Below are 27,209 nucleotides of genomic sequence, written 5' to 3'. Positions count from 1 at the left end.
TCTCCAGCTCAATCTTCACTTGCTCCAGACCTCCTGGACGAGGGCCCGGCCAAGTCCGGACGTCAACTCAAGTCGAGACGGCTTGTAGCGACAACCTCGAGCTCTGCCCGATAATGCTCTGGCCAAGCTCGGAAGTGCCAAGTTAGTCACCATGAGCTCATATTCTGCCTGATGACACTTCGACCAAGTTCGAGATCAAAGAGCATGAAAGCTCCAAGATAGCTCGGCCTCGACCTTTGTTATCATCGAGCTCGAGCTCAAAGCTTCGACAAGCTTATTCTGGAAGCTGAGCTAAGGACTTGGCAAAAAAATTTTAGAGGATAAACCTAAAGGCCTAGGACTTCTTCGGAGCTCGAGCTTAAAGCTTCGACAAGTTTGTTCTGAAAACCGAGCCCAAGAACTTGGCAAAATTTTTCCAGAGGACAAACCTAAAGGCCTAGCGGGGCTTCTTCGAAGTCCGAGCACAAGGACTTGGCAAGTCCTCCTAAAGCCTAGGCTTAAAGCCTTGATGAATTCTACCGAATTCCCTAAAAATGGAGCTTGAAGGCTCAGCGGAGCTTGAAGACTTGAAGGAATTCATCAAATAAGAAACTCAATTCAGCACAAGTGGAAACACGCAATAGAAAAAGAAAGTTTCTCATTGATAAAAGCCCGAAGGCCAAAGTACAAAATCAAGGTTCGACCGTACAATGACTTCGAAGGCCAACCTCACTTACAAAAAAGAACAAAGAGAAAGAAAGAAAAGAGGAGGCTAAGTCCTAAGGGGCGGCAGCCACTTCAGCACCGACCTTGGGGTCGTCCACGATGATCACTTAGGGGACCTCGGCAGAGACTGTCTCGGGACCTTCCGCAGTGGCCTCAGATGGGGCATCGCCAGTGGCCTCGGGAGCGCCCCTAGTGGCTTCCCCGGAGGGAGTCACCAGTGCCGCTTGCTCGGCCGCATCAGCCTCGGCCCCAGCAGCCTCCTACTCAGCCTCGAGAATGGCGGGGACATCGAAGGTCCCGTTGTCGGAGCTTCCGAGCTCGCTCTCTGCACCGACCCCCATTCTTGGCCGAATACCCTTAAGGTCGAGCTAGGGGCAGAACCGCTGCATCTACCTCCGGAAGTTCTCGAAGCTGCGGAGGAATCCGTCCACGGCCTCCTCCTCCATCAGATCACGGAACTCTTCCGACTTTTTGAAGAGTGCCACCGCATCTCGGGCCTGCTCCAGCGCCCTTTTTTCTCGAGCTTCGAGCTGCTCGACCTTCAGATGGAAAACCCCGAACTCATATTTGTAGCCGGCGACCTCGGAGCGGACCTCGGCTAGATGTGCCTCGGAGGCGCGCAACTCTGACCTCGCCAAAGTGTGTGCAGCTTTCTCCTCTTTGAGCTGGTCAACCGCTGATCGCCGCTCGGCTATGGCAGCCTCCATCCGCGCGATGGCCTCCAACCGCATGGCCTCAGAGTTGGCAAGCCTCTTCTCGGCCCCCTCCAGCTGCCTTTGGCCCCTCCGAGCCTGATTCTGGCACCCCAAAACTATGAGTACCAGCATGTCGATCTCATGAAAATGCTATAGGAAAAGCAATGATAAGTGAAAGTTAAGGAAATGCCAATAATCGAAGCAAAAATAAGGAGACGACTTACCCGGATGACATTGTAGTAAGTCTGATCGACAAGATTGCCGAGATCCACAGTTTTGAACTCGGCCCAGTTAGCTGGGAGCAATGCGCTGCGAAATACCTCGCGCGCGACATTGCTATCACGGAGGGCCGAATTGCCCTCGCAAATTGGAGACTTCGGGTCGTCAGACCCCCTTTCAGAGCGATCCCCGACCCCGAAAGAGCTCGGGATGTTGGTCCCCGATGAGCTCGGCCTCCTCGGGCTCGAAACGGCAGGACGAGGTGCGCTCGGGACCCTAAGGCCCCTGCTCGGCTCGGGGCCCGAGCACCGCAGACGGACGAATGGCCGACCCTGTCGCTAGAAAATGGGGGCGGGGCAGTGTTGCCCAAGAAGACAACCCAAGAGGGAGGGTGAATTGGGTTTTAAGTAATAATTGCAAATTAAAACTTAATGAGTAACTAATTAAAATTATTGCAGGCAGATTAATTAGATTACTAGTTGTAGTGAGTGGAGAAGATGGAAGAGACAATGAACCAATTACAAACACAAGAGGTTTTATAGTGATTCGGAGCTAACCCTTGCTCCTACGTCCACTCCCCAAGCTTCACTTGGGAGTTCACTATAATCCATAGGATTACAGCTGGTTGTTTTACAAGTTCAAAACCCAACTTGTTGTTTTCACGAGATCATAACGAACTCGGTCGGTTTTCACAGGCTCACCGACTAGAACCACCCGATTGTTTTTTCAGGATCACACTCGAACCCTTACACCGTTGGTTTTCACTTCGGCTCACCAACAAACCTCAACAACCTTGATTCAATCCCCTGATTGAATCAAGTAACAAGAAAACAGTTTGTAAAGAGTACAGGAAAAGCTTCTTAAAAAGCAAATATGAACAATATAAATAATGTAGAGTTAGAAGCCCTCAAACAGATTTTGGAAGAAGAAGTAGGGGCTTCTCGAACTCTGAGTCTCCTCTTTGAATGCACTGAAGATCTGATGTCAGAAGAGAGCCTTGAATGCGAAGGAAATGTTTGTTGGATGAAGTTCAATGCGCTTTTTCCTTCTTTCTCTTGTATTTACTCTTGAGAGCCTTTGGTAGGTGGAAATCTCTTTCTGTTTGAATGGAATAGCTCCCCTTTGGTGTCTACTACTGTTCACTCTAGCTATTTAAGCAGTCCACTTTGAAAACTAGCCGTTAGACACCACTTTATGGCTGTTCTGCACAATCTGCAACTCCTGACAGTATATCCGTTGGGATCGGAGTCGACTCGCTCGATCTGGAGTCGACTCGGCTGTTGCTGGAGTCGACTCATACTTTACTGGAGACGACTCGCCCACTGGTCAGAATTTGAATTAAAGTGCTGTCCCGTTCTGGAGTCGACTCGGCCAACCCTGGAGTCGACTCGCCAATGTCCGAAGATGACTCGGCCTTCTGGAGACGACTCGTTCTCAGGATTCTAAAGATCTATTTTCTGCATTTCTTTCTCGAGTCGACTCGGCTCTCAGAGTCCGAAAACTGTTTCTCTGTGTTTTGAGTTGAACTGCCTCGGAGTCGACTCGCACTTTGTTGGAGTCGACTCGGCTCTCAGAATTCGAAAACTGATCCTCTATGTTTTGGCTTGAACTGCCTCGGAGTCGACTCGCACCTTGTTGGAGTCGATTTGGCTCTCAGAATCCGAAAACTGATCCTCTGTGTTTTGGCTTGAACTGCCACGGAGTCGACTCGCACCTTGTTGGAGTCGACTCGGCTCTCAGAGTCCAAAGTTGGTTCTCTACCTTCTAGTCTTGCTTTCCTCTGAGAGTCGACTCGTACTTAACTAGGAGTCGACTCGCCAAACTTCGGAGTCGACTCGTAACCTTCTGGAGTCGACTCGGTTGCAGGGTCTGAAATACATTGTTCTGTCTTTCTTCTGTTACCCTTTGAAGTCGACTCGAAAACATCGGGAGTCGACTCGGAAACCATCGGAGTTGACTCGAATCCTTCTGGAGTCGACTCGCTGACAGGGTCTGAAAATCAACTTTCTGTCTTTCTGTCAGTTCTCAGTCGGAGTCGACTCGTAGTGTACCGGAGTCAACTCGAGCATGTGCCAGAACTTCTAAAACACTTGGAGTCGACTCGTAATCTTCCGGAGTCGACTCAAGCTTCAGACTTTGGTTCAAACTGATTTCCAAACTTAGCCAAAATGTATTGAACCAAAGCTAAAGACACTTAAGCATAAATTCACAAATATTTGGCTGAAACACTAGATTGAATTCATTAGTATAACATCAGATATACTCAATTGCTTTGAGCTCATCAAAATCAAATAGGGTTATAATCAATTACTCCACAATCTCCCCCTTTTTGATGATGACAAAACATTGAGTATTTGTAAAGTGAATTGCTCAACCAAAAGGAGATTTATAATAAAGTTTTGAAATGAATTCAAGTGTCTAGTCATTTAATTTATCCAAAATTGAAAGGTGTGAAACATTAAATCCTGAAGTTAAAGCTCCCCCTTTCATCTGGAATTATATAAGCCTTCATGTCATGCAATCAATTGTTTGGCTTATATGTGTTTAATGAATTTGTTTTCTTAAGATTTCAGATTATCCCCCTCAACATATGCATTCAATTTTGTTTAGATTCTCTGAGTTTTCTTTTAATTCTTGAAGCTTTTGAGCTTAAATTTTTGGTTTTAGAGGAAAAATCTGCCAATTTGTTCTTGAGTATGATTTAACTAATCTCCGAATATCCCTTGAATAGATTCTGAAGATTACTCCTTTAGGAGCCCCAATAGAGAGATAATGAGCCTCGAGGTATCGAATCCACTTAGAACAAATTACTTTGTGCTTTAAGAATTTTCTTTTTATTGATTCCCTTTACATTTCAATTCAATATATTTTCTCCCCCTTTTTGTCATCATAGCAAAAAGGCAGAAAGCACAGAAAAGTACAAGAACTCAATAATGCACAATTTTGAAAGAAAATTTCTACTCATTGTATTAAATTCAAATTTGAGTACAAGTGTGATTACATATCAAAAGAGTCCTCAAGGGACTGTACATCATAAAAACAGATAAAAATACACTAATTTTTCTTTGTAGTGGAGGATGTGGCTCCCGTTTTCTGTCTACTCATTTGCATGACCAAGTTTATCCTCTCAGAGATGTTCCCTAGCTGCTCGATGATCTCCGAGGTGGCACTAGACTGTATCGTGGTGAGCTGGGTCACACTTTCTTGGACGGTGTCAAGCTTGGAGATCAAGGCATTTGCTAGTCTCTATGCTCCCTGAGTCTGGCTACCTAGCTCAATTCTGATGCTGTCTCGCATCTCCCTTGTGTCATCCTTTACATCGCTAATGTTCCAGAATTGAGCTTGAACTAGGCTCCTTATGTTGTAGATTTCCTCCTTCAGGTGTGCAATCATCTCGGTCACGGCTGCCAAGGAGGGGACTATCTCGGTGAAGGGAGCAGTCTGAGAACCTCGTAGCTCTCTCAGAAGATCATCCCTCAGCTCCCTCACTATCTCCTGCCTCAACTCTCGGAGCTGCTTAGAAGATATCCTAACCTCCAGGGGCTGCTGCTGAGAGGGTGGGGCAGTGGAGGTGGAGGGCTCAGTATGAGTAGGACCAGAGGTAGAAGGATAGGTGGGAAGATCTGTATGGAGCTCCTGGTCATGGTCAGGGCTAGGGGAGTGGTGAGTGGTAGGGTCAGATGGTGTGGAAGTGGATGGTCTCCGTACCCAGACTCCCTCAACTCTATGAAAGCCCATACGATGGAGAGTCCCCTCACCCATGCGATCTGTATGACGCAGTGAGCGAGAGGGTTCCCCCTCAGGAATAGGAACCTCTAACTCCCTAAAAATGAGAGTGAATAGCATACTGTAAGGGAGACTCAACCTAGGCTTATCTAGGGGTTCACAGATATATTTGTAGATGAGTTTAGGGAAGTTGATAGGAGTATCCTGGAGTATGTGGAACATCAAGGCTAGGTCCCTCTCAGAGATAAAATCGAATCGGCCAGTTTTTGGAAAGAGAGTCCTAGAAATGATACTGAGGAGGAGCCGCATTTCAGCTAAAAGCTGATTTGCAAACACTTCCTCTATAGGGGACTGAGGGGGTCTCTCTAATACTGCCGTAAGGGCCTCAGTCCTATCATGGGGGTGAGTGGGAAAGATTCCTTCTCGGGAGAGATGGAGGACTCGAGCAATGAAGTCCTCCGAGATGAATACAGGGACACCCGCTACGGTTCCCTGGATACCACCACTATCTCGGGCTACAGTCCCATAGAATTCCCTAACTAACCCCGGATAAGTAGGGAGGTCTAATGAATAGAATAACTCTAACCCTTGAGCCCTGAGACGATGCCCTAGGGTGAACCCTTCCCGGAAGAGAAAGTCAAAGTCGACTTTCCTCCCGGTGGAGACTACCCTCCCGGCGCACGGACGCGAGGGAACCGGCCTAAGCGGGGAAGGAACCGGAGGTGGTGGCCTCGCGGGTTCGTTCCGAGCCTTTGACCGCCGCTCGGCACCGCTCGCGGCGAGGGGTCTCTTCTGGCTTGGGACAACGACTTTCCTAGGCATTTTTGACCTAAACACGGGGAAGGACAAGAAAAATGGAAGAAAACTCGATGGAGATGACCTAAAATGGGTCGGAGACGAGTCGGAGACGGCTCTAGGGCTTTTGAACAGTGGCGGCTAAAAATAGAAGTGAAGAGAAAAACATTCCACTTAGGGTTAAAAATCGAATTCCTGACCTCGAATCGACTCTGGTATGTCGCGAGTCGACTCGAACTCGAGTCGACCCCCAAATATGCGCGAGTCGACTCCCCCATGAGCCGACTCTAAAATGTATCCGAGTCGACTCGAACTCTGGCACACAACCAAGAATCTTGTTATTTTCGTGCCAAAAAAGAGAGTTATGGACTTATCTAGGATTTAAGAACTGATTTGATGATCATAGATAAGAAATCCTATGTCCAACATAAACTAATCCTCAAAATCAATGAACTAGAGGAGAGTATCACTAGAATGGATCAATCACTCCTAACCCTCTTCTTAGTATGCAAAATCGATCTTCACTCAAAGGTTTTGTGAAGATATCAGCAAGTTGATCATCAGTACAAATAAATTGAAGTGTCACATCACCATTCAGTACATGATCTCTTATGAAGTGATGTCTTATCTCAATATGTTTAGTTCTTGAATGCTGAATTAGATTTTTAGTTAGATTAATGGCACTTGTATTATCACAGTTTATGGGAATTTTATCTTGTTTAATGCCATAATCTTCAAGTTGTTGTTTAATCCACAAGATTTGAGCACAACAACTTCCGGCAGTAACATATTCGGCTTCCGCCGTAGATAGTGCAACCGAGTTTTGTTTCTTGCTAAACCAGGAGATTAAATTTTCTCCTAAGAATTGACATGACCCGCTGGTGCTTTTTCTATCAAGTTTACAACCAGCAAAGTCTGAATCTGTGTACCCTATTAAGTTTATGCTAGATTCTTTAGAGTACCATAAACCTATATTTTTTGTTCCTATTAGGTATTTAAAAATTCTCTTAACTGCAATTAAATGTGATTCCTTAGGATTAGATTGATATCTAGTACACATGCATACACTAAACATGATATCAGGTCTACTTGCTGTAAGATATAGTAAAGAGCCTATCATACCTCTATACAATTTTTGATCTATTGATTTACCTAATTCATCCTTATCTAGTTTGCATGATGAGCTCATGGGTGTGCTGATTGACTTGTTTCCATCCATATCAAACTTCTTAAGCATCTCCTTGATGTATTTAGCTTGATTGATGAAGATCCCCTCTTTAGATTGTTTGATTTGGAGCCCGAGGAAATATTTCAGCTCTTCCATCATGCTCATTTCAAATTCACTCTGCATTAAGTCAGCAAATTCTTCGCAGAGGTGATTGTTAGTAGCATCGAAAATAATATCATCTACATAAATCTGCACTACTAACATTTTTTTGTTTTTCTTCTTTAAAAATAGTGTTGTATCAACATTTCCTCCAGAGAATTCATGGTCTAATAGAAATTTGCTAAGTCTTTCATACCATGCTCTAGGGGCTTGTTTTAGACCATAAAGTGCTTTGTTTAGTTTATATACATGATTGGGGTATTGATGATTTTCAAAACTAGGAGGTTGTTCTACATAAACCTTCTCATTAATATACCCATTCAAAAAGGCACTTTTTACATCCATTTGAAATAGTTTGAAGTCTTTAGAGCATGCAAAATGCTAGTAATAATCTAATTGCTTCAAGTCTAGCCACAGGAGCAAAAGTTTCATCAAAATCTATACCTTCTTCTTGATTATAGCCCTTTGCTACTAGTCTAGCCTTGTTTCTAACCACAACTCCATTTTCATCAAGTTTGTTTTTATATATCCATTTTGTTCCTATTATTGAGTATTCAGCGGGTCTTTCTACTAAATTCCATACCTTGTTTCTAGTAAATTGGTTTAGTTCCTCTTGCATAGCATTTATCCAATTTACATCATTTTCAGCTTCTCCAATGTTTTTAGGTTCTAAGTGTGAAACAAAAGCTAGGTGATTATTTAAGTTCCTAAGAGAAGCTCTAGTTCTAATAGATTGTGATGGATCATCTAATATTAATTCTTTAGGGTGACCGTATGCATACCTCCAAGCCTTTGTAAGCCCATGATCATCAATTACCTCTTGGCTTGTTGAGGTTTCTCCACTTTGCTTCGATTCATCCTCTTGTAATGTCATATCATCTATCTTTTTCTCAAGTATTCCTGCATCATCATCAAGAGCTACTCTCTTGCTAGAAGAGACATCATTAGTATCATCAAAAACAACATGTATAGACTCTTCAATAACAAGGGTTCTTTTGTTGAAGACTCTATAAGCTTTACTTGATGTAGAATAGCCCAAAAAGATACCTTCAACAGATTTAGAATCAAATTTACCTAAGTTATCTTTGCCATTATTATGAATGAAACACCTACACCCAAAAATATGAAAATAGTTTACTTTGGGCTTTTTATCTCTCCAAAGTTCATAAGGTGTTTTCTTTATAATTGGTCTCAATAAAACTCTATTTAATATATGACATGATGTGTTAATGGTTTCTCCCCAAAAATACTTAGGGAGGTTACTTTCACACAACATGGTTCTAGCCATTTCCTCTAGGGTTCTATTCTTTCTTTCCACAACTCCATTTTATTGTGGTGTCCTAGGTGCAGAGAAATTATGAGTTATTCCCTTTTTACTACAGAATTCGTCAAATAGATGATTTTCAAATTCCGTTCCATGATCACTTCTAATAGCTATGACTGAAGCATTTCTTGCATTAGTTACCTCCTTATGAAATTTCTTAAATACAGAAAATGCTTCATCTTTATGAGCTAAAAACATGACCCATATATATCTAGAAAAATCATCTACAATAACAAGACCATATTTGTTTCCACCAAGACTTGTGGTTCTAGTTGGTCCAAATAGATCCATGTGTAGTAGTTCAAGAGGTCTAGAGGTAGAGACACAATTTATGGATTTAAAAGAGCTCCTAGATTGTTTGCCATATTGACATGCTTCACAAATTTTATTTTTCTCAAATTTTAGTTTTGGCAAACCTATTACAGAATCTCTTTTAACTAACTTAGATATTGTATCCATATTTGCATGATCTAATTTACGGTGCCATAACCAACTTGCATCATCAACCTTAGTATCACTAGCTACTAAGCAAGGACTATTTTTAGCAAGATCTTCAAGATCTACTACATAGACGTTACCACGTCTAATTCCTTTAAATACTAATCCATTGTCAATTGAGTTGGTTATGATGCATAAAGATGGCTTAAACAAAATATCAAAACCTTTATCACATAATTGACTAACGCTAAGTAGGTTATGCTTAAGACCATCTACAAATCGTACATTATCAACGAAGGTTGAAGAGGTGATTTGTACTTTACCTATACCAACGATGTGACCTTGGTTATTGTCTCCAAATGTCACAGCACCTTCCTTCTTAGGCTCTAAGGTGAAGAATTGCTCCTTGTCATCCCTCATGTGTCTTGAGCAGCCACTATCCAAATACCAACAGTTTTTGTCGACTTTGGCTGCAAGACACTCCTACACAAGAAAATCATACAATTTTAGGTACCCAAGTTTTCTTCGGTCCTTCAAGGTTAGTAATGTTGGTTTCTTTTGAAACCCAAACCATTTTAATTTTTTTTTAGCTTCTACTTTCCTATGGTCACACACATTAGCTTTATGTCCTACTTTTCCACAGCAAAAATAGGTTATATTCTTAGTTTTACTTTCCCCTGCTTTCACAAAGAAATTTTTAAGGAGCTTTTGCTTATTATTAGGTTTATACCCTAAACTGGCTCTATTAAACATAGCTCGTTGATTATTAAGTATCATTTCCAATTTTTCAGAACTATATGTAAACTTTTCAACAATAGGTTTGTATTTTTCAAGCTCTTGTGTTAGCTTTTGTTTTTCTGTTTTTAGTATGTTTAAGTCTTTTGTGAGATTATCTTTTATAGTTTGTTTACTGTTTTTAAGTTCTGAAATTTTCATGGTTAGTTTTTCGTTATTTTCAGCTGACTGATTCTTGGAAGGGGGGAATGAACCTCAAGACTCTTTTTCCTTAAGCCCTACGAGGTCGAACAGGGGTGCTAGCTATGGCCGGGTCGACTGCGGAGAATAAGGTATTAGTTTTTTGAATCAACATTTGGTTGCTTGTTTTAAGTTCTAAATTTTCTTTAATGATAAAATCCTTGTCCTTAATTAGTTTATCATACTTATGGAAGTGAGATTGATTAGTTAGTTTTAGTTCTTTATTCTTAAGATTTATTGTCTTATATTCATCCATTAGTTCATTAAAAGCGTCATACAATTCATCAAAAGTAAAATCTAAATGCGTTTCAGATGTTACCTCATTTTCATTTGCCATAAAATAGAAGTTGGCCTTTTCTTCTTGTTCCTCATCCGATGATGATGATGATGAATCGGAGTCTGTCAAGGTCATGACAAGAGCTTTCTTCATCTTGTGCTTGATGCTCTTCTTTAGTAATGGACAATCGATTCTGAAATATCCTGGTTTCTTGCACTCATAGCAACTGATTCCCTCACTTTTCTTCTCCTTACCTTTGTCCTTGTTGTAGAAATTTGAGGGATCTCTCCTCTGATGAAAGGACTTCTTCCGGTTGATGAACTTTCTGAACTTTCGCACGAGAAGAGCCTCATCATCATCTCCCTCATTGTCTTCTTCTTCGCTGCTGCTACTGCAAGATGGATCTTTGTTAGAAGAAGTAGATTTGAGGGCTATTACCTTTTTCTTATGAGAGGATTTTTCTTCGTTGTGTTGTTTCATTGCGAGCTCATGCGTCATCAGGGATCCAAGAAGCTCCTCGAGTGGCAGCTTGTTTAAGTCTTTAGCTTCTTGGATTGCCGTTACCTTGGCTTCCCATGACCTTGGCAAAGATCGAAAAATTTTTCTGACAAGATCACTGTTAGCATAACTTTTGCCAAGGCTTTTTAGACCATTGACAATATCAGTAAATCTAGTAAACATGCAAGTTATAGTTTCATTAGAATCCATTTTAAATAGTTCATACTTATGAACTAGCATGTTTATTTTGGACTCCTTGACTTGATTCGTGCCCTCGTGGGTCACTTCAAGTCTGTCCCATATCTCTTTTGCAGAACTGCAAGTAGAGACTCTATTGAATTCATTACGGTCTAAGGCACAATAAAGCACATTCATTGCTTTGGCATTTAGTTGTGCCTTCCTTCTATCATTGTCATCCCAATCTTTTTCAAGCTTGGGAATAGTAATATTATCTACAAAAATAGAAGGAATGTATGGTCCATTAACTATGATACTCCAAATCTCATAGTCTTGGGCTTGGATAAATATTTTTATCCTAGCCTTCCAATAGGCATAGTCGGTTCCATTGAAGAATGGAGGCCTATTGGTGGCTTGCCCCTCAATAAGTGAAGATCCAAAAGGGGTTGTCATTTTGATCTTTTACTCTTTTGATAGAAGAGCTCCTGCTCTGATACCACTTGTTGCCCAAGAAGACAACCCAAGAGGGAGGGGGTGAATTGGATTTTAAGTAATAATTGCAAATTAAAACTTAATGAGTAACTAATTAAAATTATTGTAGGTAGATTAATTAGATTACTAGTTGTAGTGAGTGGAGAAGATGGAAGAGACAATGAACCAATTACAAACACAAGAGGTTTTATAGTGGTTCGGAGCTAACCCTTGCTCCTACGTCCACTCCCCAAGCTTCACTTGGTAGTTCACTATAATCCCTAGGATTACAGCCGGTTGTTTTACAAGTTCACAACCCAACTTATTGTTTTTACGAGATCACAACGAACTCGGTCGGTTTTCACAGGCTCACCGACTAGAACCACCCGATTGTTTTTTCGGGATCACAATTGAACCCTTACACCGTTGGTTTTAACTTCGGCTCACCAACAAACCTCAACAACCTTCTTAAAAAGCAAATATGAACAATATAAATAATGTAGAGTTATAAGCCCTCAAACAGATTTTGGAAGAGGAAGTAGGGGCTTCTCGAACTCTGAGTCTCCTCTTTGAATGCACTGAAGATCTGATGTCAGAGGAGAGCCTTGAATGCGAAGGAAACGTTTGTTGGATGAAGTTCAATGCGCTTTTTCCTTCTTTCTCTTGTATTTACTCTTGAGAGCCTTTGGTAGGTGGAAATTCCTTTTTGTTTAATTGGAATAGCTCCCCTTTGGTGTCTACTACTGTTCACTCTAGCTATTTAAGCAGTCCACTTTGAAAACTAGCCGTTAGACACCACTTTATGGCCGTTCTGCACAATCTGCAACTCCTGACAGTGTATCCGTTGGGATCGAAGTCGACTCGCTCGATCTGGAGTCGACTCGGCTGTTGCTGGAGTCGACTCATGCTTTACTGGAGACGACTCGCCCACTGGTCAGGATTTGAATTAAAGTGCTGTCCCGTTCTGGAGTCGACTCGGCCAACCCTGGAGTCGACTCGCCAATGTCCGGAGATGACTCGGCCCTCTGGAGACGACTCGTTCTCATGGTTCCAGAGATCTATTTTTCTGCATTTTTTTCTCGAGTCGACTCGGATCATCTTGGAGTCGACTCGGCTCTCAGAGTCCGAAAACTGTTTCTCTGTGTTTTGAGTTGAACTGCCTCGGAGTCGACTCGCACTTTGTTGGAGTCGACTCGGCTCTCAGAGTTCGAAAACTGTTTCTCTGTGTTTTGAGTTGAACTGCCTCGGAGTCGACTCGCACTTTGTTGGAGTCGACTCGGCTCTCAGAATCCGAAAACTGATCCTCTGTGTTTTGGCTTGAACTGCCTCGGAGTCGACTCGCACCTTGTTGGAGTCGACTCGGCTCTCAGAGTCTGAAGTTGGTTCTCTGCCTTCTAGTCTTGCTTTCCTCTGAGAGTCGACTCGTACTTAACTAGGAGTCGACTCGCCAAACTTCGGAGTCGACTCATAACCTTCTAGAGTCGACTCAGTTGCAGGGTCTGAAATACATTGTTCTGTCTTTCTTCTGTTACCATTTGGAGTCGACTCGGAAACATCGGGAGTCGACTCGGAAACCATCGGAGTCGACTCAAACCCTTCTGAAGTCGAATCGCTGACAGGGTCTGAAAATCAACTTTCTGTCTTTCTGTCAGTTCTCAGTCGGAGTCGACTCGTAGTGTACCGGAGTCGACTCGAGCATGTGCTAGAACTTCTGAAACACTTGGAGTCAACTCGTAATCTTCCGGAGTCGACTCGAGCTTCAGACTTTTGTTCAAACTGAGTTCCAAACTTAGCCAAAATGTATTGAACCAAAGCTAGAGACACTTAAGCATAAATTCACAAATATTTGGCTGAAACACTAGATTGAATTCATTAGTATAATATCAGATATACTCAATTGCTTTGAGCTCATCAAAATCAAATAGGGTTATAATCAATTACTCCACAGGCAGTCTAAGGGCGCCGAATCCCTTGCCCTCCTAGAATCCGAGCTCGCATGCTCGGCAGCTGGAGTCTCCTCCCGAACGGATCCGAAAGTTCCGGCCCTAGGGCCCCTCGTCTCGGTAGGGGCAGAAGTCGAGACCGACCTGGCCTTCTTCCTGGGCTCGTGAAGATCCCCGCCAGCCTCGACCGCCCTCCTTTTCAGTCGGGCGAAAAGTGCAGTGTTGTTGGTCACCACGTTGGGAATGGCTAAAAAAAAGACAAAATTTTCAAGTGTCAGATCAGCACCAAAAGAGAAGGAAAGAAACGAATAAAACAAAAAACAGCAAAATAAAGGAGCAGTGCGACCGCTTTTACCCTCGGGGCGCACCGAGCTCAAGCCGACGTTCACCAAGACCTCCTCGCTCAGGAGGTCGGTCAAAAGGATATTCTCCCCGAGGCCATGCAGAGCGTCGAGAACTCTCTGCTCGTCCGCTGAAAGCTGGAGGAGTTTATTGAGGGCCTTCAGCCGGGGCTACCCCCACCTCGGGTCAAATCCTCACGAGTGCTCGGAGGAAAGAAAGAAAAATTTTCCCTTCCACTCATGAATGGAGGAAGGGGCACCTCGGAAGAGTGGCCTACCGCCCCGAAAGGCGAGGTAGAGCCACTCTCCATCCGTCGGGTTTGATTTCAACATGAAGCACCGGCGGAAGACGTTCACCGAGGTCGGTATCCCGTGCGCAAGGCAAAGAGATAGGAACCCAATGATGGTCCTCCACGAGTTCGGAGCGAGTTGTGCTGGGACGAGCTGGTACGCCACCAGCAACTCGTTCACAAACTCATGTAGGGGGAACCTAACGCCGGCCCAGAGTGTCTCAATGTAAACCCTGACCCGACCTGGAGGAGGTCTCGTCACCCGATCCTCCGACCCCGCCAGCTCGAGATGAAACTCGGGCCGGAAGAAAAATCGAGAACGGACCAGCTCCAGTTCCTCCTCGGTCAGGCTAGACCCGACCTCACCTGGACCACGACCCATTCCAGAGAGAAAAACGAAGAAGGAAACAAGGGATGAAGGAGGAAGAAAAAAGAGAAAGAAAAAGGAAAAAATCCTCCGAGCCAATGTAGGAAAATGACCTACTGTGGAAGCCGCCGGAAATCGCCTCAGAGTACTGCCGGGAAGACTCGGTCGCGACTGAGAAAGGAAGAAAGGAGACGAATGAAGAAGAGGGGAGCAGCGAACGCGGAGGCCAAATGAGAACTTTTAGGGCCAGGTCTGGGGTTTATATAGATCCTCCCGACTGCCCAGATCAGCAGGTACGGATCCCGCCCTCCGCCCACATTCCGCCACGTGTCAGCCCCAAAGACCGAAGCGGCATATTTAATCTGGATCGACGCTTTGAATACAGAATCAAAGCGGCGTCCCATCGGATCCCAGAGCCCCATCATGAACCCATGACGCGAGGCAACCTCGAAAAGCAAAAAGGCATCGCCCCGTCTCCTCTCATTAAGGACGCCCCGAAGCGCGCGGAACGCCGGAATAATTTAAAGCTTTCTGGCCCCCACTAATACAGTAAAGGCAACTACTTTCCGCGTCCGAGCTCGTAAGCGGCTCGACTTCGAAAGTCGGAGGATAGTGTTGGAAAAAAATGGATCGCCCCAAAACACGTGAACACATCGCCATCACGTGACTGGAGGCGTTCAACCTGAAGGCGCCCGAACTGAAGGCGCTCGACTTCGAGGCGTCCGACCTGGAGGCCCCGACCTAAAGGTGCCCGACCTAGAGGCGCCCGATCTGGAGGCGCCCTGACCTGGAGGCGCCCCAACTTGGAGGCCTCCGACCTGATGGCGTCCGACCTCAGAGCCCTCGACCTGGCGCTCGACCAGGCGCTCGACTTCGAGGCGTCCGACCTGGACCCCCCGACCTTAGCATTTTTGGCCTCGGAAGCCCGACCTCGCCATCCACCCGCTGTGGTCACATTCTTCTGTAGCTCAACCGGAAACCATGCCCTGCTACCGCTATCAACAAAAAAGGTGCATGACCTCCGCAGATCTCCGGCTCACTCAACAATTAAGTCGCATGGCCTCCGCAGATTCTCGGCTCACTCAACAATTAATGCGCATGCTATCCACGGATCACAGGCCCTCCACGGTAACCAGTTGACCTACTCGACTACGTCCAATCACCCACGATGACTCATTGACTCCAGCCTGATCTCCCAAGGCAATGCATCAATTTGCACGATCTTTCTCATCATGATGGTAACTCGTTCGCCCCGTCACATCATAAGTAATTCTGTACTCCTCTATAAAAGGAAAACCCCTCCCTCTCAAAAGGGGGCTGGACCCTAAAACTCTAGGAGATACTTTCTGTCCCTCTACACACTAGCCTCCTCTGACTTAGGCATCGGAGGGCAAGTGTCGGAAACCCCGGTTACCGGCTTTTTGTAGATCTCTCGGAGGACACCGCCCGCCGACGGACCGCCACCCGCCGACTCTCGTCGGAGCTCCTCCTTCTCAGCCACCGGTCGACCCCGAGTCCAATTTTCAGCAGCAAATACCATAGATCAACCATGGCTGCAGAGGACCTCATCCATTGAAGTCGGTGCTTGATGAAAAATATTATTCCAAGCTTCCCATCTACTGATGGAAAATTATTTATTCAGCATTTACTACTTTCTTCATAGTCAATCATACGTATCACCCACACTCAAACTAGTTATTACTCGATAACACAAATGTCAAAGATAAAGATCTTATGGCAGAAGATGAGAAAGGTTATCCTTTTTATCCTTGATGGAGTGCAAGGGAACATGAGGCCGAAATATATGCACGGTGTCAAGTCAATTGCCAGTGTCCTCATGCAAGTGTAAGTGTACACCTCCATGTATTAAGCAGTGGTGGCCGAGTGGACACATCAACTGGATCCCACAAACAACCAATTCAAACTATATATAAGTAGAGAGATCTTAGAGAGGAGAGTAGTGCAAGTACGCAACCAACAGAATACCAATATCCTCATTAAAGAAGGACCAGTAAGCGCAGAGTCAAGAGTACCAGGCCATTATGTTGGATGATACCTCACAACCAAACAAATAAGCCATAGTGTCCGTTAATATATACAGGTCATAAACTAGATTAGCTCTGAAACTATTTGTGGTAATCAAAATCTCACCTAAAAAAAATAGCTAAAATATTATTTAAATTTTTAGGTCCTATATAAGTTTTGGAGATTTATCCAATACATATCAGGATTAAACACACCTCCACATGAATTCTGAATTGAGTAGGTGACTGAGTGCGCGCATGTGAGAGAGAGAGAGAGAGAGAGAGCTTTAAGAGGCTGTGATATTCCCAAATATACAAGACAATCTTTCTTGGAAAAATTCCCATAGAGATTGAATCAATGCTGGCATATTATCTTATTGTGCAAATCCAGAAGGCTAGTGATACTCCCAAATCTACAAAGACGCCATTGTCACCATCTATGAGTCCAATTCAGGAATGCGAAATTTTTTATAACAACCATTCTTCCTGCAATCAATTTTACCTTCCACAAACTATAAAATTAAATATATTAATGGATAACCCTCTTTTCCCAAAGACTCGCCCTCTCTGTCTATTTCTCTCTATTCTCTGCTTTTTATCTTTCTTTTGATAGCATTGTCTATTTCTGATACACACGATTTTCATAGAAATAATTCGCACAAATGTAGATAACAAACAGAGTGCGTTCCTCCTCAAAGTCATGGGTGCCAGGCATTGCCATAGCAAGCCTATTTGTACTGAAATAATCATTTTCCTCTTAATATAAATTAAATTTAAAGCGTAAATTACCATCTTTCCAAAGGACTGCACTTAAATCAAGCATGCTCTTGCCGAAAATGTTATCGGTCCCTAGCAAGCAAAACGAATTTATATAATCCTTATCGATTTCGTAGATAATCAAACATCTCTCACCCACAAGTCTCCTGATTATGATTACGCACCAATTTTTCAGTAAGTCCGGACCATCAGACAACTTGATTGCTGTACCTTCTATAGCCCATGATCATAACTTTCAGGACCGATCACTACACCGAATTCAACACAGCTTTTGTCCCCTCAATGGATCCAAGATGGTGTCTAACAGCGACATCATAACATGAATGAGTAGTTTTCCCTATTAGAACCTATTTCAATTTCAACAGCCCATGCATTCCACCTTCGAGATAAGAGAAACAGGTCATAAGATCAAAGAAAAACAAGCTCAAATAGCAGAAGTCAATTCCAATGAAAATAATATGAGCTTAAAAAGAAAAGAAACAAAATCACCATCTTGCATTACAAGGCTCCATATTGACATTAGTTGTTATAAAATATATTTTAATACCTTTGAATTATCAGTCGCCATCTTGAATTCCATCCCAGCCCTGGAATGATAAATTCCCCGCAACTACCATTCCACCAAGAGACCCCACAGAGATTATGACCACCCTACACGCCTAGAATCCCCAGCTCCGGAAGACCCTCACAATACCACGGTGACCCACCATTTAATCTTTCCACACACCCACGAGCACAATTCTGATATCAGTCACTGTTGATTAGCTGCTCCCAGATCCTGCATCAAAATCGAATGTCAACACGCCATCCAATCATTCACAGCTCCTGCCCCAAATTCCGTAGGAGTGCCGGTTTGCTTGATACCAAATCCTCGGAAGCGGGCCTCAGAACTTCGAACTAACTCCGTTGGGATATCCAAATCTGCCTTCACGGTCAAGAAAATGGACCATCCGGCCACCATAACCAACTAATAAAACAACCCATCCACCCTCATCTACCAACTCAAAACTTCGGTTCCAAAAGAAGCTCAGCACACGTATAAACCAACCTCTGAGCTCGCTCAGTCAGGTAATCATATTGATAAAAAGCTATTGATGAGCTAATTCACCAAGAAGCAGCAGATGACCAAAATAGAGGACCATCACCGAGCCCAAATACTTCCTCACAAGAGCCAAAATGAAAAAAAAACTGCAGTCCCTTGCATATATATATATATACATAAACAAACAAAATTGCCGACCATCGACGTCCTTCCTCCAAAATTGCAGCAAATTGTTGCTCTGTTGACGGTATTTACACTAAAATAGAGTAAGCAGCCATTGTATTATAAGAAAAAAAAAAACCATCCTCGAGTAGGACGGCACCTGCAATCGGCCCACAAGTACCATCTCTCCCCTCGTATTGGGATCCACCGCCATCCCACGGATTACCATCGTGGCTCAAAAAGTGCACGAATCAAAAACAAGCACCGAAAAGCGCGTAATACCAAAAACAAAGGCATAAGATAAGCGATACAAAGATATCAACAAGCAGCAGCATGCACATAGGTGATGGACGCTGGGACGAGACAAAAATATATTGGTATAGTAGATGAAATAATAATAACAATAATAATAAAGTTTTAAATCAATGTATACTCACACAGAAAACATATGAACCTTACTTTCCACCTGCCCACAGACCCTCCAACAATATCATACAAAAGAAGTGCCAATAATTCAACCCTCTTAAGTGGGCCACGTACGCCCACATCAATAGATACTATCCCTCCCACCCACCATGTCCCCTCAAAAGGTGGACCCGGTCCACGAGAGATCAGGAACTAGGAAAACCCTCCACAAAAGTCTTGGCCACTACCCCCCTGTTGTCCTTCTTCTTCTTCAATCCCTTGTTGCCAAGTTAGCTATGACAGTTCTCAAAATATAAGATATATCATTAACAAATATATGGTTAAAAGACCCATAAACTAAAGCAGAGTTGCGATCCAGCGTGAGCTGGAGCTTTGGGGAAGAGGAAGAAAGACCCCAAAAACATGCAAATTTAAGGGAGAGATGATTACCGGGGTATGCCTACTAACAAACCTAGAGCTAAATTTCCCTCCAGATTCAGCTGTCGGAAACTCTTGAAATAAAATAACAAATTTCTTCCAAAAACGAATCTCTGACTGATTTTTTAACGAACCACCATCATCCCCAGCCTTCTTTGCCAACAAGACCAAAAAATTATTTACTATTGCTGCTAATCTTTGAGGAGATCTTAGTAATAGGTTCGGTTTTGCTTTAGCTTTACTAGGCGACGAGCTGATCGAGCTGCTTCTGCTCCAACCAGGCCCCAAGAACTGTATGATCTGATCCATCCAATTGGTTATTAGAATTATTTGAACCATCAGAAGCCCCTCCACTGCCATTGCTCGCCAAGGTATTTGTTTCATGCTCCTCCTTCGCCTCTGGTGGGCTCACTAGCGACTGCACCCAGGAAACATCAGGCTCCTCGCCCCCAGAACCAAGCTCGAATGAAGCCGAGCGCTTGTATCGGCCGAGCTCGGCTCCATCGACTCCCCAGTCGACCTTCCCTGATGGGGATCCCCAATTGGACCACGAAGAATTCCCAGGCAAACCCACCATGGAAGGGACGCCGTTGTTCGAACTGAGATCACGAGAACTGAGGCTACGCAGCTGTTGCTGGAGCTTCTCTCGATGGGCAAGAGCAGCAAGACGGGAGCTCATAGGCGAGAGCGGCTCCATGTTTCGGGGAGACATCCGGCCGGGGGATGAGACCCCCAACGAGGCCTGCAGCAGAGTGGAGTGGCCAGAGAGCTGCTGCTGGGGATCCACCGCTTTGGGAGAGAACAAGCTGTTGGTGTTGACGGGTGAGAGCAGGCTCTGCTGCTGCTGCTGCTGGAACGGATTGAGCACAGCCGACTTATGGGATGGCGAGAAAACACCTCCCTGATCAGAATTATACCTCGGAGACGATGAAATCTCCGCAGAGAAGAGGTCGTCAAGATTGGATGGTGCCAGGGTAGTAGAACGAACAGGCCGATTCCCAGCTAAGGACGAGCCAAGGCGAGATTGGCTGGGTGAGAAGCAGAAATCACTGAGCTGTTGCTGTGCTGCTTCAAGCTCCGGCAGCACGGAGAATTCATCAGCAGGCATGTCTCTCGCACTGAGAGAAGTGCGAAGCCTGCTGGACTGGAGATTGCTCCCCGGAAGATGCAGCGCAGGCACATTCGGCTGGGGCCAGGCCAGGGAAGAGTGTCCTCCGCCATTGGCGGACGGCGACATGGGAGGCGTAAAAGGGGTCGGCGACATCACCGAAACAGAAGACGGGGACCCCGGCAGGAGGCTCATCGCCGCCGCCATCTCCATTGCCGCTGAGGCAGAGGACCGAGGAGACGGCACGGCGGAGCCAGTCGAGACATAAAGCGGGCGGAGCTCCTCGTTAGTGTGAGCAAAGAAGCAGACCCGGCGGGTGCAGCTGGTTCCATCCTTGCAGAGCCTCGTGCGATACTGCGCCGGGTGGAGCCAGCACTCGAAAACCCCGTGAGCATACTCGCACAGGTCCCCCCGCCTACACGCGCCCTTCCGGAAGTCCGGGCAAGGAACACAGCTATAGTGGTACTTCCTCGGATCCCTCCGGCGAGCATTCTCTCCAGGGTGAACGAAAGGACACTCGGTCCAGTCATGGGAATAAGCCCGGGAGCAGGGCCGCACCTTGAAAGAAAACATCCGGAACTCATCGGTGGCGTAGATGCTGTTCTTGATGTCAGGCATGGAGGGATCCACCGGGTACTCTTTCTTCTCCGACGCCACGGAAGCTGGAAGATGGTCATGGAACTTTCCGGCCGTCGGAGAGGCGGATGAATCGGACGAAGGCGATCCATCCTCGTCGGGCGACAGGGATAACGGCGGCGAGCTGAAGCTCGACGTGCTCGTCGACAGACGGAGAAACCGGCGGTTGCCACCGCTGGGGCTTCCGAGGAGCTCCTCAAGGGCTAGTTTGACTTCAACCAGCTTTGGAGGGACGGCGATCACATCGGCCGGGCGATGGCCGTTGGCATCGACCAAACTGGCATCAGCACCAGCAGAGAGTAGTAACTTCACGGCGTCGACAGCGTTCGCCGAGCCGCCGGAGGCAGCGCAGTGGAGGGCAGTGGTCTTGTCGGGCCCACAGCAGCGGTTGACATCGACGGAGGACGAACTGAGAATTAATTGGAGGACTTCGATGCTACCGTAGGTGGCGGCGACCATGAGGGGCGTCCGGGGCTCGAGGACCATCCGATTGGAGCCCTTCTTGCGGCCGTACCATAGGCCGATCTCGTCGACGGCGGAGGGGTACTCGTCGACGGCTCTCCGTAACCCGTCGGCGTCGTTGTCGGCGACGAGCTCGAGGAGGCTGGAAAAGTTGTCGTCGGTCTCTAACGTTAGATGGTTCATATCGACTGACGGCGAGGAGCTACTCCTTTGTTCAGAAGTAAACAGCGATGGAGATGTAGACGGAGACGGCGAGTGTTTCAGGCGCTCTGGACCACCGCACATGCTTCGGTTCTCCGCGAGCCGACCTTTATTTTATAAACCAAAAGTGGCAAAAATTAGAAATAGCAAAATAAGCGATCTTATTTAATGAAATCTCGTGGGGTAAAAGATAAAATGGACGTAGAAAAGGAGAAAGATGAAGATCTACCACTGCAGATTTGTTAGGCAATAAAGATGAAATTATTATTCGATTTTGTGTGGAGGAAGCTGTTGAGAGAGGCGAGAATCGGATAAATCCTTGCAAATATCGAACTTCCAAAAGTAAGCAGCAACTACAAATCGTTTTAATTTTTTTTTTCTTTCTTCCCACTCAAAAAACAAGAGAAGCCATTGGTGGATTCAGAGAATGAGATTCAAAGCACAAGCATCCGAGAGAAGATTTTTGCAAAAGAATCAAAGCCACAACATACGACTTTAAAAAGCTTATTCATGCTTACCGATTTCCAGAAGGTCACGAAGAGATTTCAGCTAAGAAAACCACAGATGTTTGAGGAGGAGGAGAAAGCTGGAATGCTTCACCGATTGAAGGCGTGGAAACACGCAACTGCACCGGAGAACAGAATGCCTTGGAGAAAACGTCGGCGATCGCAGGCAAAGCTCGGGGAAGCCGGGGGGGCTTCCATCAGACCGGGAGGAGAGGGAGGTGGAGAAGCTTCGAGAGGTCCCGATTTCAAGTGGTGAGGGAGGTGACGAGAAGTCGCAGGGCGGAATGGGGGAAGAGAAGACCGCTCTTTCCCCAACTTGTCCTAAATGACGACGAAATGAAATGAAACACAGACGAAATGAAATGCAGAGGAGAAAGTTTAGCCCTCCCGTCGCGCCTGCCCTCGCCCGTCCAACTCTACTGTGCGGTCGGAATGAAATTTACTCGAAATCCACGCCAAATTCACTCCACATGCGCGTCCCACTCCCACCCGGGAATTCAAACGGGCGGTGACCGGATCAGCCAGTAGAAAGCACGGACTCATTGACCGGATTGGTGACCGGCAGTAAATGGCTTTCTCTGTTTCGACCTCGCTCTGGAAATCTCTTCACGAGAGATAAGATCCACCGTCCGTTCCTTATTAAATCAAACCATCCACAGAGTTTATTGCGGTCAAGGAGGGAGAGTGGAGGACACGTGGAGGGAGCCGAATGGGAAACCGTGACGCATGCGTGCATAGGGGATTGTGCTGGATTGGAATGTGGAGTGGAGTCCGCGAATCTGGAAGGAGGGCAATCTAAAATCCAAATAGGGTTCATAGCGGGGTCAAATCACGGAGAGAAAAGGGGTGGGTGAGTTGTGGCGCACCAGCGGCGCAGGTGAAGCGCAAACCAAGCCGCTCAAAATTTTCCCCAAGGCTGTTTTTGCTACGTGGCGCAAGAAGACTGGCTTTCCATGCACGGCCACGGAGAAGACGGCCAATACCGCCCTGCTGCGTCGCTATCCGGTTCTTGTGTTTTTTTTTCTTTTTTTTTATACAAATATCTGGCTCTTGTTGGTTGACAGTTTTGAGCTTCGTACAATTACCAAGAATGGAAGTACGAACAATTTATTTGATTTATAAGACATTAAATGAGAAATAAATAATTCCGCACTCCTTCAGGATTCTCTCCTACCCTCCGGCCGGTCCATGCGATTACGTTATAAGACCTTCCATCTCCAAGATTTACATGCAATTCGTGTCATAATTTGGATAATGTAGATCGAATAGGTTATATCATCATGCATGGGTTCGTCAATGTAAGACGAAAAAACAATACACATAACAAGTCAATCATAGTTTGATTTAAGGCCCAACGTCCAAGCCGCCTAATCCAACCTACTTAATCTAAATGGGCGCAAATCGAGGACATTTATGTTATTTATATTATTTTAGACTTGTTCATTATATTTTATAATTATATGGATTGATTATTTTTTTCATCTAAATACGACCAGTTTCCCTGGTTATAAAGGCTCAATTTATCATCTTAGCTTGGTCCCAGCAATCAGATTGCAATTCATGTCTCTGTATTTATATTTAATATTTTTATTATTTGTTATCATTACTGCTATCACTTTTTTTAGCTGGGTGGATTCAAATTTGATCCGAAATGGAATGGGCAGGGGATGACTGAAGTTTCTCGGCCAAATCAAGGTCAAATCGGGTGCAAGCTTCACATCTTACCAGCCCATCGCGGTGCATCTGTAAATGACCATCTTCAGGCTTGTTTGGTTGGAAGTATTTACATCGAATTATTCTTCTTCTTTTTTTTTTTTTTTTTTTTGCTGCATCAGATGATTTATATACTTCTAATATAGATACATTTAAAAAAATCAAAAAATAGTAAAATTTGCAGCGCTCTAAGCAACTCCCTCTTTCCAACCTACAGGCCCATCCGTAGTGATCAGCTATATATGAGGCCACCCAATCCACGGCCTCATTAATCTCTCTATAAACATGCTTAGTTTGGAAGACCACATCGCCACTAACTATGATCTGAATGTCTCGGAGCAAGAGGTGACACCCACCCATTGCCGCCAGTGCCCTCTGGATCTAGCCGATTACTGTAGCCGAATCAGCCTTGAGCATGACTGCTTTAGCCCACAGAATGCGCCGAGCATGACCCAAACTAGCCTATGCCGCTCTCAACTCCGCCCTCGGGACAGAGGTATCAAAGATTTGGCACCTACCAGTAACAACCACCCTAGAGTCCAGGCCTCTGATGATGAAGCCTGCACCTCCCCTCCTGTCACCGTTTAGCACACATCCATCGAAATTGACCTTTAGAAAACTAGAAGGTGGGGGCTCTTAGGTGAAAAACACCGTCCGAGGCGCTATAAGAACAGAAGTAGAGCTCTAGGTATCCTAAACTATCAAAGGCCTATCTGATAGACCTGCATAAATGATCTCTGTAGCCTGTATCCGGGCCCGCTCCATGACGAACTTAGGTGAAGGACTGTTTTCACCAAAAATCTAAGGATTTCTGGCTAGCCAGATCTGATAAGCAGTATAAGTCGCCCCAACGACCACCTGCCGAGTCTGAGGGGCGATGATCCACCATCTGAGGGCCTACAAAAAGGGGCATCCGATGAGATCTTGACGAGCCTCAAGACCCTCCTAGCTTTCTCGCACTAAGACAAAGCGTGGTCCATGGTCTCATCCACCAGGCACCCAGAGCACCCGCCCGCACAACACCAATTTCATCGACAACCGACTCATGCCACTTTTCAGAGGAACAAGGTCATCCTCGGGTGGAGACCGAACCTTAAGATCCATGCACAGTCCTGCCTCAGGCTTTGCTCACTCTGAAGGATGCGATAGATATCTCTCACTCTGACTCTGGGCTTGCAGGACATACTCCAAACTCTCATGTCCGGACCAGCACTCCCTAGAACAGGCAGCGACTGGACTCTCTCTGCGAGGTGCTCCCCAAACAAATGATCGATCCAGCTGGTATCCCACCCAACCAAAATTATCATATTTGATATAAAAAATAAATGAAAATAATGGAAAAATAAATAGAAATTTCCATATCTATATTTTGAGAGAGATGGTAAATAAATATCACCACAAAAATGATATTTATTTTTTATATTATATTACCGAGTAGAAATAGTCTGAAAGTATCGTTTCTTGATGAAATACCCTTAACTATATTATATTAATATTATATTAGTATTGATGGGGGACAATTGGATACTTCAACCTCGGACATAAACTAAGATGAAAGACTTCAGCCCCATCCAAGGAGTCGACCAACGAAGGAGAAAGTTGAGTAAGCAAAAGCCCATGCCTTGGCTGTGCGGACCCAAGCCATGATCATGGAGAGGCAACTATCCACGGCTAGGGAGGCCTACCATGCTGTTGGGCAAAAGGCTGTGGAGCTTTCTGATAAGCTGGTCCAGGCTGAGTGGAAGGCTGCCGAGGCTGGGGAGGAGGCTATTCGTGCTGAGGCGAAGGTCGCAGAGGCGGTTAAAGAGTGTTGTGCCTCCAACGAGTTTAAAGAAGAGGCCTTAGAGAACGCGATTGATGCCTTTGGGAGGAGCTTTGAAGAATGCTGAGCTCAGGCTCAACGACTCTTTCTAGGGATGGACTTCTTCAGCCTAGATGACGCCGATGTTGTCGGTAGTGACGGTGGTGACGACAACAAGGTCGGTGGTGGCGAAGGTGGGAACCTTGGCAACAGTGGCAACGATGAATGCCCTAAGGAGGCCACAAAAGCTGATCCGTGGGAATGCCCCTCCTTGCCCTGGACCATTGCCTTGACATCGCGAATGGCGCCTGAAGACTTGACCTTTAGGATGATGGTCCTATCGGTGCAAGTCTTCCCAAAGATTTGCTTATTGCAAGGTTGGATCGAGAACTTCTCTTTTCAACTGAAGGAAATTGGGCACCTCGGCGGCAGTGGAGGCAATGAAGGCAAAGGACTCATCATTTTTGTTTTTTTGCTTTTCACTAAGGTAGACTGAACTCAATATACTTTTCTTTTGTTTAGCCTTTGTTGCGGTCAGTGTAAAAGGTTACGATTTTAATGGAAGCAAAGAGTTTTCTAGGTACCTAACTTCAGTCTTTGTCTTTGTCGTCTATTTTCTGTTTGAGTTTAGGTCGTTGCGACAAGCTTTTCGTTCTAGTTCGTTTTGGCTCAGTTTCTACCAAGATTAATATATGTACTGGAAAATAATGTAAGTAAAGAAATTTTTCCGAAGTAACTCGCTTCGGCCTTCACTTTCGTTCGACCACTTCTCGATTTGATCTTTGGTCGTTGTGCCGAGCTCTTCCCCTCGGAGGGCTTCGGCCTATCATAGGCTCCTCGATCGATCTTCCTGAAGTTCGGCTCCCAAGAAAATCTGAGTGAGCTCGGCTGAAGGAGGTCCTAGGTTGGTTTGGGGTGTCTTCTTTCATCTCTGGACTATGGTCTTGAAGGCATCCCTAGATTGAGATCCAGGAGCAATTCTGAGTGAGCTCGGTCTTCTGCTCTAGCCATTCTTGACCTAGAAAAGTCGGTAGGCACACCAAGCCTTTAGCATAGGGGATGATCTTCTGCTCGGGGCATTCTCGACCTAGGGAGGTTAAAAGGCATGGGGGCCAACCTTCTCATCTCTGGAGTATACTCCTGAAGTTATCTTTAGAGTTGGCTCCTAGAGAAAATCCGAGTGGGCTCGATCTTGAGGAGGTCGACGCTGTTAGATGTATGCCCTAGAAGCCAATTTGGCTGACACATTGTTGATTCTAGGGACATAATTTTGTACTTGACTATTTATTATTGAATAAATAAAAGGCATCTTTTTTATTCATATTGTTTATGTGTCTATGAATCGTCCAAGAAATTAATAAGATGA

At 45.2% G+C, this 27,209-nt stretch overlaps 1 protein-coding gene across 1 annotated transcript; it reads right to left on the bottom strand.

Moving 5' to 3' along the window:
- Positions 1 to 18,934: 18,934 nt before the first annotated feature.
- Positions 18,935 to 22,638, bottom strand: LOC103698048 (zinc finger CCCH domain-containing protein 24-like). The gene is made up of 2 exons (XM_008780005.6): positions 22,342 to 22,638; positions 18,935 to 21,930 (listed from the first exon to the last, which is right to left on the bottom strand). The coding sequence occupies exon 2, from the start codon at positions 21,905 to 21,907 to the stop codon at positions 19,658 to 19,660; it is 2,250 nt and encodes a 749-aa protein (XP_008778227.4). The 5' UTR covers positions 21,908 to 21,930; positions 22,342 to 22,638; the 3' UTR covers positions 18,935 to 19,657.
- Between the last annotated feature and the right edge of the window lie 4,571 nt (positions 22,639 to 27,209).

The sequence above is a fragment of the Phoenix dactylifera genome, chromosome 1 (genome assembly GCF_051530095.1).
Source record: "Phoenix dactylifera cultivar Ajwa chromosome 1, Ajwa_hap1_PhDact_Kaust_v1.1, whole genome shotgun sequence".
Lineage (NCBI taxonomy): Eukaryota > Viridiplantae > Streptophyta > Magnoliopsida > Arecales > Arecaceae > Phoenix > Phoenix dactylifera.
The sequence above is the reverse complement of the archived record's forward strand: the minus strand, read 5'-3'. Positions and strand labels throughout refer to the sequence as shown.

What these genes read in the sequence shown, in the direction of transcription:
- LOC103698048 (XM_008780005.6), bottom strand. Translation starts at nt 21,907, where the DNA reads ATGTGCGGTGGTCCAGAGCGCCTGAAACACTCGCCGTCTCCGTCTACA.